Raw genomic sequence first — 16,647 nt, 5'->3', positions numbered from 1 at the left:
AAATCCCCTCACAAACACCCCAAAACTGTGACTTTTACCTCAAATCCCCTCACAAACTCCCCAAAACCGTGATTTTTACCTCAAATCCCCTCACAAACACCCCAAAACTGCGACTTTTACCTCAAATCCCCTCACAAACTCCCCAAAACCGTTATTTTTACCCCAAATCCCCTCACAAACACCCCAAAACTGTGACTTTTACCCCAAATCCCCTCACAAACTCCCCCAAAAACGTGACTTTTACCCCGAATCTCCTTGCAGCTCCCTCAAATTCCCCCAAAACGTGATTTTTTTACTCCAAATCCCCTCACAAACTCCCCCAAAACGCCGCTTTCACCTCAAATCCCCCCCAAACTTCCCCAAACCGCGACTTTTACCTCAAATTCCCTCACACCGCTCCTCAAACCGCCCCAAACTTCATTTTTACTTCAACAACTCCCCCCAAACCCCCCGACTCAAACCCCTCTGCCCCCCCGAAACTCCCCCAAAATGGGATTTTTACCCCAAATCCCCTCACAAACTCCCCCAAAACGTGGCTTTTACCTCAAATCTCCTCCCAGATTCCCCCAAAATGGGATTTTTACCCCAAATCCCCTCACCCCCCCCCCAAGGCAGGACTATCGCCCCCAATCCCCTCACAAACTCCACAAAAACATTCCTTTCGCCCCAAATCTCCCTACAGCTCCCGCAAACTCCCCAAAACCGTGATTTTCACCGCAAACCCCCTCACAAACTCCCCCAAACCGCCACTTTTACCTCAAACCCCCCCCGTCCCCCCCCCAAACTCCCCAACAACGCGACTTTTACCTCAAATCCCCTCAGCTCAGGGGGTCTCTCTCCCCCCCCCCCCCGGACACCCCCCCCCGCGCTCCCGCTCTGCGCATGCGCGCGGCTCCCCTCAGCCGTTGGCGGGAAACCGGGGCGGGAGGGTGGGGGGGGGGGAGAACGGGGCGATGGCGCATGCGCCGCCGGTAACCGCCTCCCCCCCCCCCCCCCCTTCTCCTCAGCCCCCCGCCGGGGCCCGGCCGCCCTCACCCCGCGGAGCCGCTTGATGAGGGCGCTCTTCTGTCCGCTCTTGGCCAGGCCGCGTTGCTCCAGGGCCGCCTTCAGGTCGGCGACGCGGAGCAGATGGAGCGGCCGCCCGTCCAGAGTCACCTCCTCCCCGTCCGCCATCTTGTGTGGCGCCGCTCAACCGCTCCGACCAGCGCCCGCCCCGCGCGACGCTTCGGCTCCTTCCGGAGGCGATTCGGCAACTTCCGGAAGCGATTCGGCTCCCTCCGACCACCCTTCGGCCACTTCCGGACGCGCTTCGGCTCCCTCCGCCGCCGCTTCGGCTCTTTCCGTGACTCTTCGGCTCCCGCCTCCTCCCTTCGGCTACTTCCGCTTCCCTTCGGCTACTTCCGCCTTCCTTCGGCTCCCTCCGCCGTCGCTTCGGCTCCTTCCGGACGCGCTTCGTTTACTTCCGCCTCCTGCTTCGGTTCCCTCCGCTTCGGCTCCCTCCGCCTCCCGCTTCGGCACTTTCCGGCTCTTTCCGCCTCCCCTTCGGCTCTTTTCCGCCTCCCCTTCGGCTCTTTCCGCCTTCCCGACCCGGAAGCGTTCGGCTCTTTCCGGGGAGGGAGCGGCGGACCGGGGTGAGGACTGGGGGGGGGGGGTGGGGGGGTGTCTGTTTACGTAGGACCTCCAGGAACGGGTTTTGTTGACGTAGGACCCCCGGAAACGCGTCTGTTGACGTAGGACCTACAGAAACGGGTGTGTTGAGGTGCGCCCCCCCCCCCCCCGAAGGCGTTTGCGTAGGGCCTACAGAAAAGGGGGGATTGTTTACGTAGGACCTACAGAAACGGGCTTGTTTTTGTAGGACCTACACGAATGGCTTTACACGGGACCCCCGGAAAGGAGTTTGTTTACGTAGGGCCTCCAAAAATGGGTTCGTTTTCGTGTGGCGGCCATGTTTATTTACGTAGGGTCTCCAGAAATGGGTTTGTTTACGTGTGACAGCTACGTTTGTTTACGTAGGGCCTCCAGAAACGAGTTGGTTTTTGTAGGACCTACAGGAATGGGTTTACATGGGACCCCTGGAAATGGTTTGTTTACGTAGGGCCTGCAGAAATGGGTTTGTTTACATGTGAGCGCCGTATTTGTTTATGTAGGGTCTACAGGAATGGGTTCGTTTATGCATGACCCCCGTTTGTTTATGTAGGACCTCCAGAAACGAGTTTGTTTTTGCAGGACCTACAGGAATGGCTTTGATACAGGACCCCCGGAAAGGAGTTTGTTTACGTAGGGCCTCCAAAAATGGGTTCGTTTTCGTGTGGCGGCCATGTTTGTTTACATAGGGCCTCCAGAAACGGGTTTGTTTACATGTGACCGACATGTTTGTTTATGTAGGGCCTCCAGAAACCGGTTTGTTTTTGTAGGACCTACAGCAATGGGTTTACATGGGACCCCGGAAATGGGTTTGTTTACGTAGGGCCTCCAAAAATGGGTTCGTTTTCGTGTGGCGGCCATGTTTGTTTACGTAGGGCCTCCAGAAACGGGTTTGTTTACATGTGACCGACATGTTTGTTTATGTAGGGCCTCCAGAAACCGGTTTGTTTTTGTAGGACCTACAGCAATGGGTTTACATGGGACCCCGGAAATGGGTTTGTTTACGTAGGGCCTCCAAAAATGGGTTCGTTTACGTGAGACCGCCATGTTTGTTTACGTAGGAGCTGCAGAAATGAGTCCGTTTTTGTAGGACCTACAGGAATGGGTTTACACGGGACCCCCGCAAATGGGTTTGTTTACATAGGGCCTCCCGAAACAGGCTCACGTACGCGTGACCGCCACGTTTGTTTACACGGGCCCTCCAGGAACGGGTTCGTTTGTGTAGGACCTACAGAAACCCTCCTGTTGACGCAGCCCCGCCCCGTTGTTTACGTCAGCCCCACATGAACTCAGCCCCACGCCGTCGCTGCAAGGACCTTTATTTATGTAGGACCTACCAATACCGCTGCCCCACCCCCTCCCGCAACGCCCCCGGCCCCTTCCCCCACTGTTACGTAGGACCTACCAAAATAAAAAGGGGGCGGGGCCACATCACGTGACCCCGAAGGGGCCCCGGGCGCCTGGGGCCCCGTTTTGGGGTCCCAGGGGTCCGGGGATTGGGGGGGGGGGGGGGCGGGGAGGGGGGCGGAGCCGGCGCTCTCCGGGCTGGGCCCCACGGATCTGTGGGGAGATGGGGGGCGGGGTTAGGGGCTGTGGGGCGGGGGGGAGGGGCTATGGGGTGGGATTGGGGGGCTATGGGGCAGCGCTATGGGGCAGGGGGGAGGGGCTATGAGTCAGGGGGAGGGGCTATGGGGCAGGGGGGCTATGGGGCAGGGCTATGGGGCAGGGGGGAGGGGCTATGGGGCAGGGGGAGGGGCTATGGGGCAGGGCTATGGGGCAGGGGGGGCTATGGGGCAGGGCTATGGGTCAGGGGGAGGGGCTATGGGGCAGGAGGAAGGGGCTATGGGGCAGCGCTATGGGGCAGGGGGGCTATGGGTCAGGAGGGAGGGGCTATGGGTCAGGAGGGAGGGGCTATGGGGCAGCGCTATGGAGCAGGGGGAGGGGCTATGGGGCAGGGCTATGGGGCGGGGGGCTATGGGGCAGGGCTATGGGGCAGGAGGGAGGGGCTATGGGGCAGGGCTATGGGGCAGGGGGAGGGGCTATGGGGCAGGGGGGAGGGGCTATAGGGCAGGAGGGAGGGGCTATGGGGCAGCGCTATGGGGCAGGGGGAGGGGCTATAGGGCAGGGGGAGGGGCTATGGGGCAGGGCTATGGGGCAAGCTCTTACCTGGAGAACCCGGAGCTTGGGGCGGGGCAGTGGGCGGGGTCAGCCGGTGCGGGGCGGGGCTCCCGCAGAGCCCCGCCCCCCACCAGGCCCCGCCCTCCTCCGTGGGGCCGGCGATGGGGGCGCGTCTGCGTGCGCGCGCTCCTCCGCCGTGGGGCAGCCGCGCCGTGGGCAGCCGCGCCGTGGGGCGCCCGCCGGCAGGGCGGGGTTAAGGCACTGGGGCAGCCGTGGGGCCGCGCTGTGGGGCAGGGGAAGGCACTGTGGGGGGCGGGGGGCAGCCCCACGGGGCTCAGGTGTGGGGCTGCGGGGGGGGGGAGAGGGACGCCGTGGGGCTGGGGGACGCGGGGCTCAGTTGTGGGGCTGGGAGGTGAGGGGCTGCTGCTGGTCGCCGTGGGGCTCGGCGTCGCCGTGGGGCTCGGCGTCGCCGTGGGTCGCGGCGTCGCCGCCGGCGAGGGGGTAAACGACCAGGCAGAGCCGCTGCCCGAAGCGCGTCAGGGCGTCTGCGGGAGACGGGCTGTGACCCACGGCTGCCCCACAGCGCCCCACAGCACCCCATAGCGCCCCACAGCACCCTATAGCGCCCCATAGCGCTCTATAGCACCCCACATCACCCCATAGCACCCCATAGTGCCCCACCCCACAGCACCCCACATCACCCCATAGTGCCCCATAGCGCCCTATAGCACCCCACATCACCCCATAGCGCCCTATAGTGCCCCATAGCACCCTATAGCACCTTACAGCACCCCACAGCACCCCATAGTGCCCCACCCCACATCACCCCATAGCACCCTATAGCGCCCCATAGCGCCCTATAGCACCCCACATCACCCCATAGCACCCCATAGTGCCCTATAGTGCCCCATAGCACCCTATAGCACCCCACATCACCCCATAGCACCCCATAGCACCCTATAGCGCCCCATAGCACCCCATAGCACCCTATAGCACCCCAGAGCACCCTATAGGGCCCCACATCACCCCATAGCACCCCATAGGGCCCCACATCACCCCATAGCGCCCCATAGCACCCTATAACACCCCACATCACCCTATAGCACCCCAGAGCACCCCATAGGGCCCCACATCACCCCATAGCGCCCCATAGCACCCTATAACACCTCACATCACCCCATAGCGCTCTATAGTGCCCCATAGCACCCTATAGGGCCCCACATCACCCCACATCACCCCGTAGTGCCCTATAGTGCCCCATAGCACCCTATAGGGCCCCACATCACCCCATAGCACCCTATAGGGCCCCACATCACCCCGTAGCGCCCTATAGCACCCCAGAGCACCCTACAGGGCCCCACAGCGCCCCGCCCCGCCCAAGCACCCCGCCCCCAGCCCCGCCCACTGACCGAGGGGGCGGCGCAGGGCGGGGGGGCGGGGCCCGCCCCGCACCCCCAGCAGGTAGAGGGGGGCGCCGGTGGCCATGACGCCCAGCCCGATGCCGCAGACCAGGGGCTCCGACCAGAGGGAGAAGAGGAGGAGGGCGGCCCAGAAGAGCAGGTACAGCCCCGGGAAGAAGAGGTTCACCTGCCCGGGGACACGCCCACCGCGTGACACGCCCACCGGGGACACGCCCACCGCAGGACACGCCCACCGGGGGGACACGCCCCCGCGGAGGGGCGCACACCCCTGGGTTGGGGGGTGGGGGGGGTGTGGGGCCGCCCCCCAACAGGAGGGGTGTGGCTTGTGGGCGTGGCTTACCCGGATGGGGCGTGGCCGGCGGGGCTGGCGCCAGCGCAGGACCACCAGCCCGGCGACGGTGACGCCGTACCACAGGTAATTAACGAAGCCGACGTAATTAATGAGGGTGTAGATGTCGCCCGTCACCAGCATCAGCAGGGTGGAGACGCACTGGGGGGGGGGGGGCGGGGCCGAGAGGTGGGGCGGCGGCTCCGGCCCCGCCCCAGCCGCCCCCCCTCCAAGCCCCGCCCACTCACGGTGACCAGGAGGGCGGGGATGGGGGTGCGCCGCTCCACGTGGATCATGGCCAGCAGGGCCGGCAGGTGCCCCTCGCGCGCCCCCGCGTAGAACAGCCTGCGGAGGGGCGGGGCGGTGACGTCAGGGAGGGGGGCGGGGCTTCCTGGGGGCGGGGTTTGCGCGGAGGGGGGCGGGGCCGGGGGAAGGGGGTGACCCCCCCCCGGGGTGGGAGCAGGGCTGATGAGGAAGGGCTGGGAGGGGGCGTGGTTTCACGAAGGGGCGGGGCTTCGAGGAGGCGGGGCGTCGCGGAGGGGGCGGGGCCAGGGAAAGAGGGTGACACCCCCCGGGGTGGGAGCAGGGAAGGGGAGGAGGGGGCGTGGCTCCAGGGAGGGGTGGGGCTTTGGGAAAAGGGGCGGGGCCAGGCCATGTCACTCTCCAGGGGGTGGGGCTCCAACAAGGGGCGGGGCCAGGCCACCCTCAAGAGGCGTGGCTACACCCGGGGGTGGGGCTCTTAAAAGGGGGTGTGGCTTAGTGCCACCCCTGGAGGGGTGGAGCCTCAGGAGTAGGCGTGGCTTACACACATCACCTCCCCATGGGCGTGGCTCCCCAAAGGGGGCGGAACCCCGAGATGGGGGCGTGGCCACACACCTTACCCCCAGAGGCGTGGCTCCCAGGAGGAGGCGGAGCTCAAAGAAGGGGGCGTGGCCACCCATCCCTCTCACAGGGGGGCGGAGCTCAAAGAAGGGGGCGTGGCCACCCATCCCTCTCACAGGGGGGCGGAGCTCAAAGAAGGGGGCGTGGCCACCCATCCCTCCCACAGGGGGCAGAGCTCAAAGAAGGGGGCGTGGCCACCCATCCCTCCCACAGGGGGGCGGAGCTCAAAGAAGGGGGCGTGGCCACCCATCCCTCCCACAGGGGGGCGGAGCTCAAAGAAGGGGGCGTGGCCACCCATCCCTCCCACCAGGGGCCCTTAAAGGGACAGGACCCCTCCTGCGGTGGGGGGGGGGCGGAGCCCCCCAAAGGGGCGTGTCCACCCCACCTGCCTCTCCGGGAGGGGCGTGCCCACCCTATTCCCCTCCCAGTGGGCGTGGCCACGCAGGGGGCGGGGCCAGGAGAGAGCAGGTAAGGCCGGGGTGGAGTGGGGGGCATGCGGTGTCACCCGGGGGGGGGGTGTGTGTGTTGGTGTGACGTCACGCGGGGGGGTGTGACGTCACGCGGGGGGGGGCATGACGTCACGCGGGGGCGTGTCCGCTCACCGGGAGCAGGTGAAGAGGGAGCCGTTGACCCCCCCGAAGGTGGAGAGGGCGACGGCGAGGGGCATCACCCAGGCGACGGCGCCCAGCACCTTCTCCCCGAAAGTCTGCAAGGGGGGCGGGGTTAAGGGCGCGGCCAAAGGGCGGGGGGCAGGGGCGTGGCCGAGGCGGGCGGGGCGCTCACCACGGCGACGGCGCCCGAGTCCAGCAGCTCGCGGGGGGACATGGCGGTGACGTAGGCCACGTTGGCGAAGACGTAGACGAAGGTGACGAGGGGGATGGAGATGAAGATGGCGCGGGGCAGGTTCCTGGGGGGGGGGGGGGGGCGGTGAGGACCCCCCGAAGCCCCCCCAAATCCCCCCCAATCCCCCCCAATCCCCCCCAAACCCACCGGTAGGGGTCGACCAGCTCCTCGGTGACGTAGTTGAGGAAGTTCCAGCCGCCGTAGGCGAAGGAGCCCTGCAGGAAGGCCAGCGCCAGCCGCCCCGCCTCCGGCCGCTGCCAGAAGGAGAAGGCCTGCGAGGGGGCCAGCCAGAAGTGCTCGCCTGGGGAGGGTAATTAGGGGTAATTAGGGGTAATTGGGGGGGGCCTAGGGGGCTTCGGGGGGATTAGAGGGGGCCTGGGGGGAATTGGGGAAAATTAGAGGGGGCCTGGGGGTAACTAGAGGGGGGTACAGGGGGTCCTAGGGGTAATTAGAGGGGTCCTAGGGATAATTGGAGATAATTAGAGGGGCCCTAGGAGTAATTAGGGATAATTAGAAGGGTCCTGGAGGTAATTAGAGGGGGTACAGGGGGTCCTAGGGGTAATTAGGGATAATTAGAGGGGTCCTAAGCATAATTATAGGTAATTAGAGGGGTTCTAGGGATAATTAGAGATAATTAGAGGGGCCCTAGGAGTAATTAGGGATAATTAGAAGGGTCCTGGGGGTAATTAGAGGAGTCCTGGGGGTAACTAGAGGGGGTACAGGGGGTCCTAGGGGTAATTAGGGATAATTAGAGGGGTCCTAAGCATAATTATAGGTAATTAGAGAGGTTCTAGGGATAATTAGAGATAATTAGAGGGGCCCTAGGAGTAATTAGGGATAATTAGAAGGGTCCTGGGGGTAATTAGAGGGGGTACAGGGGGTCCTAAGGATAATTAGGGATTATTAGAGGGGTCCTAGGGATAATTACAGGTAATTAGAGGGGTCCCAGGGATAATTAGAGGGGCCCTAGGAGTAATTAGGGATAATTAGAAGGGTCCTGGAGGTAATTAGAGGGGTCCTGGGGGTAACTAGAGGGGGTACAGGGGGTCCTAGGGGTAATTAGAGGTAATTAGAGGGGTCCTAGGGATAATTGGAGATAATTAGAGGGTCCTAGGGGTAATTAGAGGTAATTAGAGGGGTCCTAGGGATAATTGGAGATAATTAGAGGGGCCCTAGGAGTAATTAGGGATAATTAGAAGGGTCCTGGAGGTAATTAGAGGGGTCCTGGGGGTAACTAGAGGGGGTACAGGGGGTCCTAGGGGTAATTAGGGATAATTAGAGGGGTTCTAAGCATAATTATAGGTAATTAGAGGGGTTCTAGGGATAATTAGAGATAATTACAGGGGCCCTAGGAGTAATTAGGGATAATTAGAAGGGTCCTGGGGGTAATTAGAGGGGGTACAGGGGGTCCTAAGGATAATTAGGGATTATTAGAGGGATCCTAGGGATAATTACAGGTAATTAGAGGGGTCCCAGGGATAATTAGAGGGGCCCTAGGAGTAATTAGGGATAATTAGAAGGGTCCTGGGGGTAATTAGAGGAGTCCTGGGGGTAACTAGAGGGAGTACAGGGGGTCCTAGGGGTAATTAGAGGTAATTAGAGGGGTCCTAGGGATAATTGGAGGTAATTAGAGGGGTCCTAGGGGTAATTAGAGGTAATTAGAAGGGTCCTAGGGATAACTGGAGATAATTAGAGGGGCCCTAGGAGTAATTAGGGATAATTAGAAGGGTCCTGGGGGTAATTAGAGGAGTCCTGGGGGTAACTAGAGGGGGTACAGGGGGTCCTAGGGGTAATTAGAGGTAATTAGAGGGGTCCTAGGGATAATTGGAGATAATTAGAGGGGTCCTAGGGGTAATTAGAGGTAATTAGAAGGGTCCTAGGATAACTGGAGATAATTAGAGGGGCCCTAGGAGTAATTAGGGATAATTAGAAGGGTCCTGGAGGTAATTAGAGGGGTCCTGGGGTAACTAGAGGGGGTACAGGGGGTCCTAGGGGTAATTAGGGATAATTAGAGGGATCCTAAGCATAATTATAGATAATTAGAGGGGTTCTAGGGATAATTAGAGATAATTAGACGGACCCTAGAAGTAATTAGGGATAATTAGAAGAGTCCTGGGGGTAATTAGAGGGGGTACAGGGGGTCCTAAGGATAATTAGGGATAATTAGAGGGGTCCTAGGGATAATTACAGGTAATTAGAGGGGTCCTGGAGGTAATTTGAGGGGTCCTGGGGGTAACTAGAGGGGGTACAGGGGGTCCTAGGAGTAATTAGGGATAATTAGAGGGGTCCTAGACATAATTACAGGTAATTAGAGGGGTTTAGGGATAATTAGAGATAATTAGAGGGGCCCTAGGAGTAATTAGGGATAATTAGAAGGGTCCTGGGGGTAATTAGAAGGGCCCTAGGGGTAATTAGGGGGGGTACAGGGGGTTGTAGAAGTAATTACAGGTAATTAAAGGGATCCTAGCAGTAATTAGGGGGGTACAGGGGGTCCTAGGAATAATTACAGGTAATTAGACAGGTCCTAGGAGTAATTAGAAATAATTAGAGGGGTCCTAGGAGTAATTAGAAGTACTTACAGGGGGATAGGGGAGTGTAGGGGGGGTCCTAGCAGTAATTAAGGGTGTGCAGGGGGTCTTAGAAGTAATTAGGGGGAGGTAGGGGGGTCCTGGACGTAATTAGAGGGGCACAGGGGTTAATTAGAGGGGTCCTGGCGGTAATTAGAGGGGCACAGGGAGTAATTAGAGAAGTATAGGGGGTAATTGCAGGGGCACAGGGTGGGGGTGTAATTACAGGGGTCCTGGGGGTAATTACAGGGGTGCGGGGTTAATTAAAGGGGTCCTGGGGGTAATTAGAGGGGTGTGGTGTTAAGTAGAGGGGCACAGGGTTAATTAGAGGGGTCCTGGGGGTAATTAGAGGGGTGTGGTGTTAATTAGAGGGGCACGGGGTTAATTAGAGGGGTCCTGGGGGTAATTACAGGGGTCCTGGGGGTAATTACAGGGGCACAGGGGTTAATTAGAGGGGTCCTGGGGGTAATTAGAGGGGTGTGGTGTTAATTAGAGGGGTCCTGGGGGTAATTAGAGGGGTGTGGTGTTAATCAGAGGGGCACGGGGTTAATTAGAGGGGTCCTGGGGGTAATTAGAGGGGCGCGGGGGCTCGGAGGGACATGGGGGGGCTGCCACAGCCCCCGGGGGGGGGGCTCAGGACGCGGGTTTGGGGGCGAATCGGGGGGGTTTTGGGGCGGGGGGGCTGGGGGGCGGTGCCGGGGGGGTTTTTGGGGCGAAATGGGGGGGTTTTGGGGCGCTGACCCTTGCAGATCTGGACGAGGCCGGTGCCGATGATGAGGGCGAGGGCCAGCAGCTTGCCGGCGGTGAAGACGTCCTGCACCCGGGTGGCCCAGCGCACGCTGGCGCAGTTCACCCACGTCAGCAGCACTGGGGGGGGGGGGGCACGCGCTGCGGCATCCCATAATATGCCGGGCGTCCCCACCCCCCCCCGCGGCATCCCATAATATGCTGGGCATCCCCCCCCCCCCAAAACAAGTGGGGACCCCCCCCCTCCGGGGTCCTGCCCACCCCCCCCCGGGGTAATTAGCGGGGATGGCGAGGGGTTGTGGGAGTAATTAAGGGGGGCGGAGGGTAATTAGGAGGTGGGGGGGGGTAATTATGGGGGCTGGGGGTAATTAGAGGGGTACAGTAATAATTAGAGGGACCTAAAAGTAATTAGGGGGGGCCTAGGGGCAATTAGAGGGGGCTGGGGGTAATTAGAGGGGGCTGGGGGTAATTAGAGTGGGCCTAGGGGTAATTAGAGGGGGCCTAGGGGCAATTAGAGGGGGCTGGGGGCAATTAGAGGGGGCCTAGGGGTAATTAGAGGGGGCTGGGGGCAATTAGAGGGGGCCTAGAGGTAATTAGAGGGGGCCTAGGGGCAATTAGAGGGGGCTGGGGGTAATTAGAGCGGGCCTAGGGGCAATTAGAGGGGGCTGGGGGTAATTAGAGGGGGTGTAGGGGTAATTAGAAGGGGTGTGGGGGGAGTTGGGGGGTGCTGGGGTAATTAAAGGGGAGTGGGGGAGGTGCTAGGGGTAATTAAGGGGGTGTGGGGGGGCTGGGGGGTAATTAGGGGGATACAGGGGGACCAGGGGTAATTGGGGGGGGCAGAGGGGTAATTAGAGAGGGCCTAGGGGTAATTAGGGAGGTGTGGAGGGAGTTGGGGGGTGCTAGGGGTAATTAAGGGGATGTGGGGGGGCAGAGGAGTAATTAGGAGGGCCCTAGGGGTAATTAAGGGGGTACAGGGCATCTTAGGGCTAATTAGAAGGGTCCCAGGGGTAATTAAGGGGGTACAGAGGGGTCTTAGGACTAATTAGGGTGGGTATGACAGGTGTTAGGGCTAATTAGGGGGGGTCCCAGGGGTCATTGGGGGGCAAGGGGGGGTCTTAGGAGTAATTAGGGGGGTCCTAAGGGAAATTAGGCCTAATTAGAGGAGTCCTAGGGGTAATTAGGGGGCTATAGGGGGGTCCTAGGGGTGATTAAGGGGGTACAGGGGGGTCTTAGGGCTAATCAGAGGGGTCCCAAGGGTAATTAGGGGGCTTTAGGGGGGTCCTAGAGATCATTAAGGGGGTACAGGGGGACATTAGGGGTAATTAAGGGGGTATGGGGGGTCTTAGGGCTAATTACAGGGGTCCCAGGGGTAATTAAGGGGGTACGGGGGTTCTTAGGGCTAATTAGGGTGGGTATGGCAGGTGTTAGGGCTAATTAGGGGGGTCCCGGGGAACACTGGGGGGTCCCGGGGGGCCTTAGGGGTAATTAGGGGAGTCCTAGGGGTAATTAGGGCTAATTAGAAGGGTCCCAGGGGTAATTAAGGGGGTACAGTGGGTCTTAGGGCTAATCGGGGGGGTCCCAGGGGTCACTGGGGGGGCATGGGGGGCCTTAGAGGTAATTAGGGGGGTCCTAAGGGTAATTAAGGGGGTACAGGGGGTCTTACGGCTAATTAGGGTGGGTATGGCAGATGTTAGGGCTGATTAGGGGGATCCCAGGGGTCATGGGGGGGGCAAGGGGGGTCTTAGGGGTAATTAGAGGGGTCCTAAGGGTAATTAGGGGGGCCCCAGGGGTGATTAGGGCTAATTAGAGGGGTCCCAGGGGTAATTAGGGGACTGTAGGGGGGGTCCTAGGGGTGATTAAGGGGGTACAGGGGCTCTTAGGGATAATTAGGGTGGGTATGGCAGGTCTTAGGGCTAATTAGGGGGGTCCCGGGGGTCACTGGGGGGTCCCGGGGGTGGTCTTAGGGGTTATTAGAGGGGTCCCACGGGTAATTAAGGGGGTACAGCGCATCTTAAGGCTAATTAGAAGGGTCCCAGGGGTAATTAGGGGGCTTTAGGGGGGCCCTAGAGATAATTAAGGGGGTACAGGGAGTCATTAGGCATAATTAGAGCTGTCCCAGGAGTAATTAAGGGGGTACAAGGGATCTTAGGGATAATTAGGGTGGGTATGGCAGGTCTTAGGGCTAATTAGGGGGGTCCTGGGGGTCATTGGGGGGCAAGGGGGGGGGGCTTAGGGGTAATTAGAGGGGTCCCAGGGGTAATTAAGGGGGTACAGGGGCTCTTAGGGATAATTAGGGTGGGTATGGCAGGTGTTAGGGATAATTAGGGGGGTCCTGGGGGTCACTGGGGGGGCAAGGGGGGGGTCTTAGGGGTAATTAGAGGGGTCCCAGGGGTAATTAGGGGGGTACAGGGGGTCTTAGGGGTAATTAGAGGGGTCCCAGGGGTAATTAGGGGGGTACAGGGGTAATTAGGAGTAATTAGAGGGGTCCCAGGGGTAATTAAGGGGGTACGGGGGGTCTTAGGGGTAATTAGAGGGGTCCCAGGAATAATTAAGTGGGTATGGGGGGTCTTAGGAATAATTAGGGTGGGTATGGCAGGTGTTAGGGCTAATTAGAGGGGTCCCAGGGGTAATTAAGGGGGTACAGGGGATCTTAGGGCTAATTAGGGTGGGTATGGCAGGTGTTAGAGCTAATTAGGGGGGGTCCCGGGGGTCACTGGGGGGTCCCGGGGGGCCTTAGGGGTAATTAGGGGAGTCCTAGGGGTAATTAGGGCTAACTAGAAGGGTCCCAGGGGTAATTAAGGGGGTACAGCAGGTCTTAGGGGTAATCAGGGGGGTCCCAGGGGTCATTGGGGGGGCAAGGGGGGGGTCTTAGGGGTAATTAGAGGGGTCCCAGGGGTAATTAGGGGGGTACAGGGGGTCTTAGGGGTAATTAGAGGGGTCCCAGGGGTAATTAAGTGGGTACAGGGGGTCTTAGGGATAATTAGGGTGGGTATGGCAGGTATTAGGGCTAATTAGAGGGGTCCCAGGGGTAATTGAGGGGGTACAGGGATCTTAGGGCTAATCAGGGTGGGTATGGCAGGTGTTAGGGCTAATTAGGGGGGTCCCGGGGGGCCTTAGGGGTAATTAGGGGAGTCCTAGGGGTAATTAGGGCTAATTAGAAGGGTCCCAGGGGCAATTAAGGGGGTACAGCGGGTCTTAGGGCTAATCAGGGGGGTCCCAGGGGGGGCACGGGGGGCCATAGGGGTAACCCGCACAGATGCCGGGGGGGGGGGGGGGTGTGTGTGTGTAATTAGCGCAGGGGCAATTAGCGGGTGCGGAGGGGCGGGGGAGGGGAGGACTCACGCAGGCAGGCAGCGGCCAGGAGGCGCAGGCCGGGCTCGGGCGGGGGGCAGGAGGGGAAGAGGGGGTAGAGGACGTAGTTGGCGAAGGTGAGGGCGATGACGGCCTGGTTGGTGGGGTAGATCACCAGCACCGCGATCCACAGCCGCAGGAACCTATAGAACCCACGGTCACCCCTTCATCCTATAGATCCCCCCCCCACCAAACCCCCCCGCGGGGCGCCAGACTCACCCCGCCAGCCCCCCGAAGATCTCCTTGACGTAGGCGTAGTCCCCCCCCGAGCGGGGGATGGTGACCCCCAGCTCGGCGTAGCAGAGGGCCCCCACCGCCGTCACCGCCCCCGTGGCCCCCCAGACCAGCAGGGCCAGCCCCACGCACCCCGCGTTCTCCAGCACCCCCTTGGGCGAGACGAAGATCCCCGAGCCGATGATGTTGCCTGACGGGGACAGCGCCGGGGGACGTCAGCGAGGGGGGGGGGCGGGGGACACCCCCCCGACCCCCCCAGTGTGGCTGGGTTTGGGGGGAGCCCCCCCCCCCCAGGTGGGACCCCCCACCCCAAGGTGCCATTTAGATATGGGGGGGGGACACGGGGACCCCCCCCCCAAGGTCTCATTTAGATTTGGGGGGGACACGGGACCCCCCCCCAAGGTCTCGTTTCCATTTGGGGGGGACATGGGATCCCCCCAAGGTCTCGTTTCCATTTGGGGGGGACATGGGACCCCCCCAAGGTCTCATTTAGATTTGGGGGGGACACGGGACCCCTCCCCCAATGTCTCATTTAGATTTGGGGGGGACACGGGACCCCCCCAAGGTCTCATTTAGATTTGGGGGGGACACGCGACCCCTCCCCCAATGTCTCATTTAGATTTGGGGGGACACGGGACCCCCCCCAAGGTCTCGTTCCCATTTGGGGGGATGCTGGGGACCCCCCCCAAGGTCTCATTTCCATTTGGGGGGGACATGGGATCCCCCAAGGTCTCATTTAGATATGGGGGGGACACGGGACCCCCCCCCAAGGTCTCATTTAGATTTGGGGGGGACACAGGACCCCCCCCAAGGTCTCGTTCCCATTTGGGGGGGACACAGGACCCCCCCCAAGGTCTCGTTTCCAATTGGGGGGGACACAGGACCCCCCCCAAGGTCTCGTTCCCATTTGGGGGGGACACAGGCCCCCCCCCAAGGTCTCGTTCCCATTTGGGGGGGACACAGGATCCCCCCAAGGTCTCGTTCCCATTTGGGGGGGACACAGGCCCCCCCCCAAGGTCTCGTTTCCAATTGGGGGGGACACAGGCCCCCCCCCAAGGTCTCGTTTCCAATTGGGGGGGACACAGGACCCCCCCCAAGGTCTCGTTCCCATTTGGGGGGACACAGGACCCCCCCCAAGGTCTCGTTCCCATTTGGGGGGACGCCGGGGACCCCCCGCCTCACCCACGATGATGCCGCAGGCGCTGAGCAGCCCGATCTCCTTCTTCAAGGCCACGCCGCCGCCATCATCGCTCCCTCCTCCTCCTCCTCCTCCTCCATCTTCTTTTTCGGGGGGGTCCCCTTTTTCCCCCCGCTGTCGGGCTCCCTCCGCCATGGCGGCCGCGGGCTTTAGTTTCTCTTCTTATTTTTTTGGGGGGGGGGTGGTGTTGTTTATTTGCTCCCCTCTTCCGGGCGCGAGGGGCGGCTCTCGGCCGCGGGGGGGGTCTCGGGGTGCTGCCGGGGGAGGGGGGGGGGAAGAAAAGGGGGGAGTTGTTTTTTTTTTTTTGGGGGGGGGGGATAGGTGGAGGGGGGGGAGGTTTAAAATACCTGGAGAGCGTCTTCCCCCCCTTCTCCTTGCCGGCGACCTTCGGTCTCCCCTGGCCGGCCGAGACGCTGATAACGGGGAGCGGACTTTCCCCCCCAGGTGAAGGAGGAGGAGGAGGAGGAGGAGGAAGGGAGGGGGGGGTCACGTGGGGAGCCCCGTCCTGCCTGCAGCCCCCCCCCCCCCCCCCAAAAAAAAGTGGGTCTCGGGGCACCCCCCCCCCGCCACGGCCGGGACCCCTCGTGTCCCCCAAGCCCCCCCTCACGGCCCCCCGTTTATCCTCAGTCCCCCTCCAGCCCCCCCGTTTCCCCTCATGTTCCCCCTATAGACCTGATTATGACCCCCTATAGTCCCCCATGTCCCCCTATAGACCCCCATTTCCCCTCATGTTCCCCCTATAGACCTGCTTATGTGCCCCTATAGCCCCCCATGTCCCCCTATAGACCCCCATGTCCCCCTATAGACCCCCATGTCCCCTCATGTTCCCCCTATAGCCCATGTCCCCCTATAGACCCCCATTTCCTCTCATGTTCCCCCTATAGACCTGCTTACGTCCCCCTATAGCCCCCCATGTCCCCCTATAGACCCCCCATTTCCCCTCATGTTCCCCCTATAGACCCGATTATGTGCCCCCATGTCCCCCTATAGCCCCCCATGTCCCTCTATAGCCCCCCATTCCCCCTATAGCCCCCCATTTCCCCTCATGTTCCCCCTATAGACCTGCTTATGTGCCCCTATAGCCCCCCATGTCCCTCTATAGCCCCCCATGTCCCCCTATAGCCCCCCATGTCCCTCACGTTCCCCCTATAGACCCACTTATGTGCCCCCATGTCCCCCTATAGCCCCCCATGTCCCCTCATGTTCCCCCTCAGCCCCCCCATTTCCCCTTATACCTCCCCATTTCCCCCCATATTCCTCCTTATACCCCCCATTTCCCCTCATACTCCCCTCAAACCCCCCCATTTCCCCTCA

General features: G+C 61.1%; 2 protein-coding genes across 5 annotated transcripts; one reads left to right on the top strand and one right to left on the bottom strand.

Annotated features, from left to right (window-relative positions):
• Window positions 1–1,000: 1,000 nt before the first annotated feature.
• LOC142074601 (uncharacterized) lies at window positions 1,001–3,083 on the top strand. Its single transcript, XM_075135314.1, has 3 exons — window positions 1,001–1,631; window positions 1,735–1,749; window positions 2,870–3,083. The coding sequence occupies exons 1-3, from the start codon at window positions 1,129–1,131 to the stop codon at window positions 3,081–3,083; spliced, it is 732 nt and encodes a 243-aa protein (XP_074991415.1). The 5' UTR covers window positions 1,001–1,128.
• On the bottom strand, window positions 2,948–15,935 carry SLC7A8 (solute carrier family 7 member 8). Of its 4 annotated transcripts, XM_075135313.1 has the most exons (13): window positions 15,681–15,935; window positions 15,318–15,587; window positions 14,121–14,325; window positions 13,893–14,044; window positions 10,545–10,670; window positions 7,384–7,537; window positions 7,177–7,300; window positions 6,996–7,099; window positions 5,760–5,856; window positions 5,524–5,673; window positions 5,172–5,349; window positions 3,811–4,307; window positions 2,948–3,204 (listed from the first exon to the last, which is right to left on the bottom strand). In XM_075135313.1, the coding sequence occupies exons 2-12, from the start codon at window positions 15,466–15,468 to the stop codon at window positions 4,156–4,158; spliced, it is 1,593 nt and encodes a 530-aa protein (XP_074991414.1). In that variant the 5' UTR covers window positions 15,469–15,587; window positions 15,681–15,935; the 3' UTR covers window positions 2,948–3,204; window positions 3,811–4,155. The 4 variants fall into 4 exon arrangements, with proteins under 4 accessions (XP_074991414.1, XP_074991411.1, XP_074991413.1 ...); XM_075135310.1 differs by having other exon boundaries at window positions 5,172–5,673; XM_075135312.1 differs by lacking the exon at window positions 10,545–10,670 and having other exon boundaries at window positions 5,172–5,673; window positions 15,681–15,852.
• Window positions 15,936–16,647: the final 712 nt, after the last annotated feature.

This window comes from Calonectris borealis, chromosome 38, assembly GCF_964195595.1.
Source record: "Calonectris borealis chromosome 38, bCalBor7.hap1.2, whole genome shotgun sequence".
NCBI lineage: Eukaryota > Metazoa > Chordata > Aves > Procellariiformes > Procellariidae > Calonectris > Calonectris borealis.
Note: the sequence above shows the minus strand (reverse complement) of the source record. Positions and strands in the feature narration are given on the sequence as shown.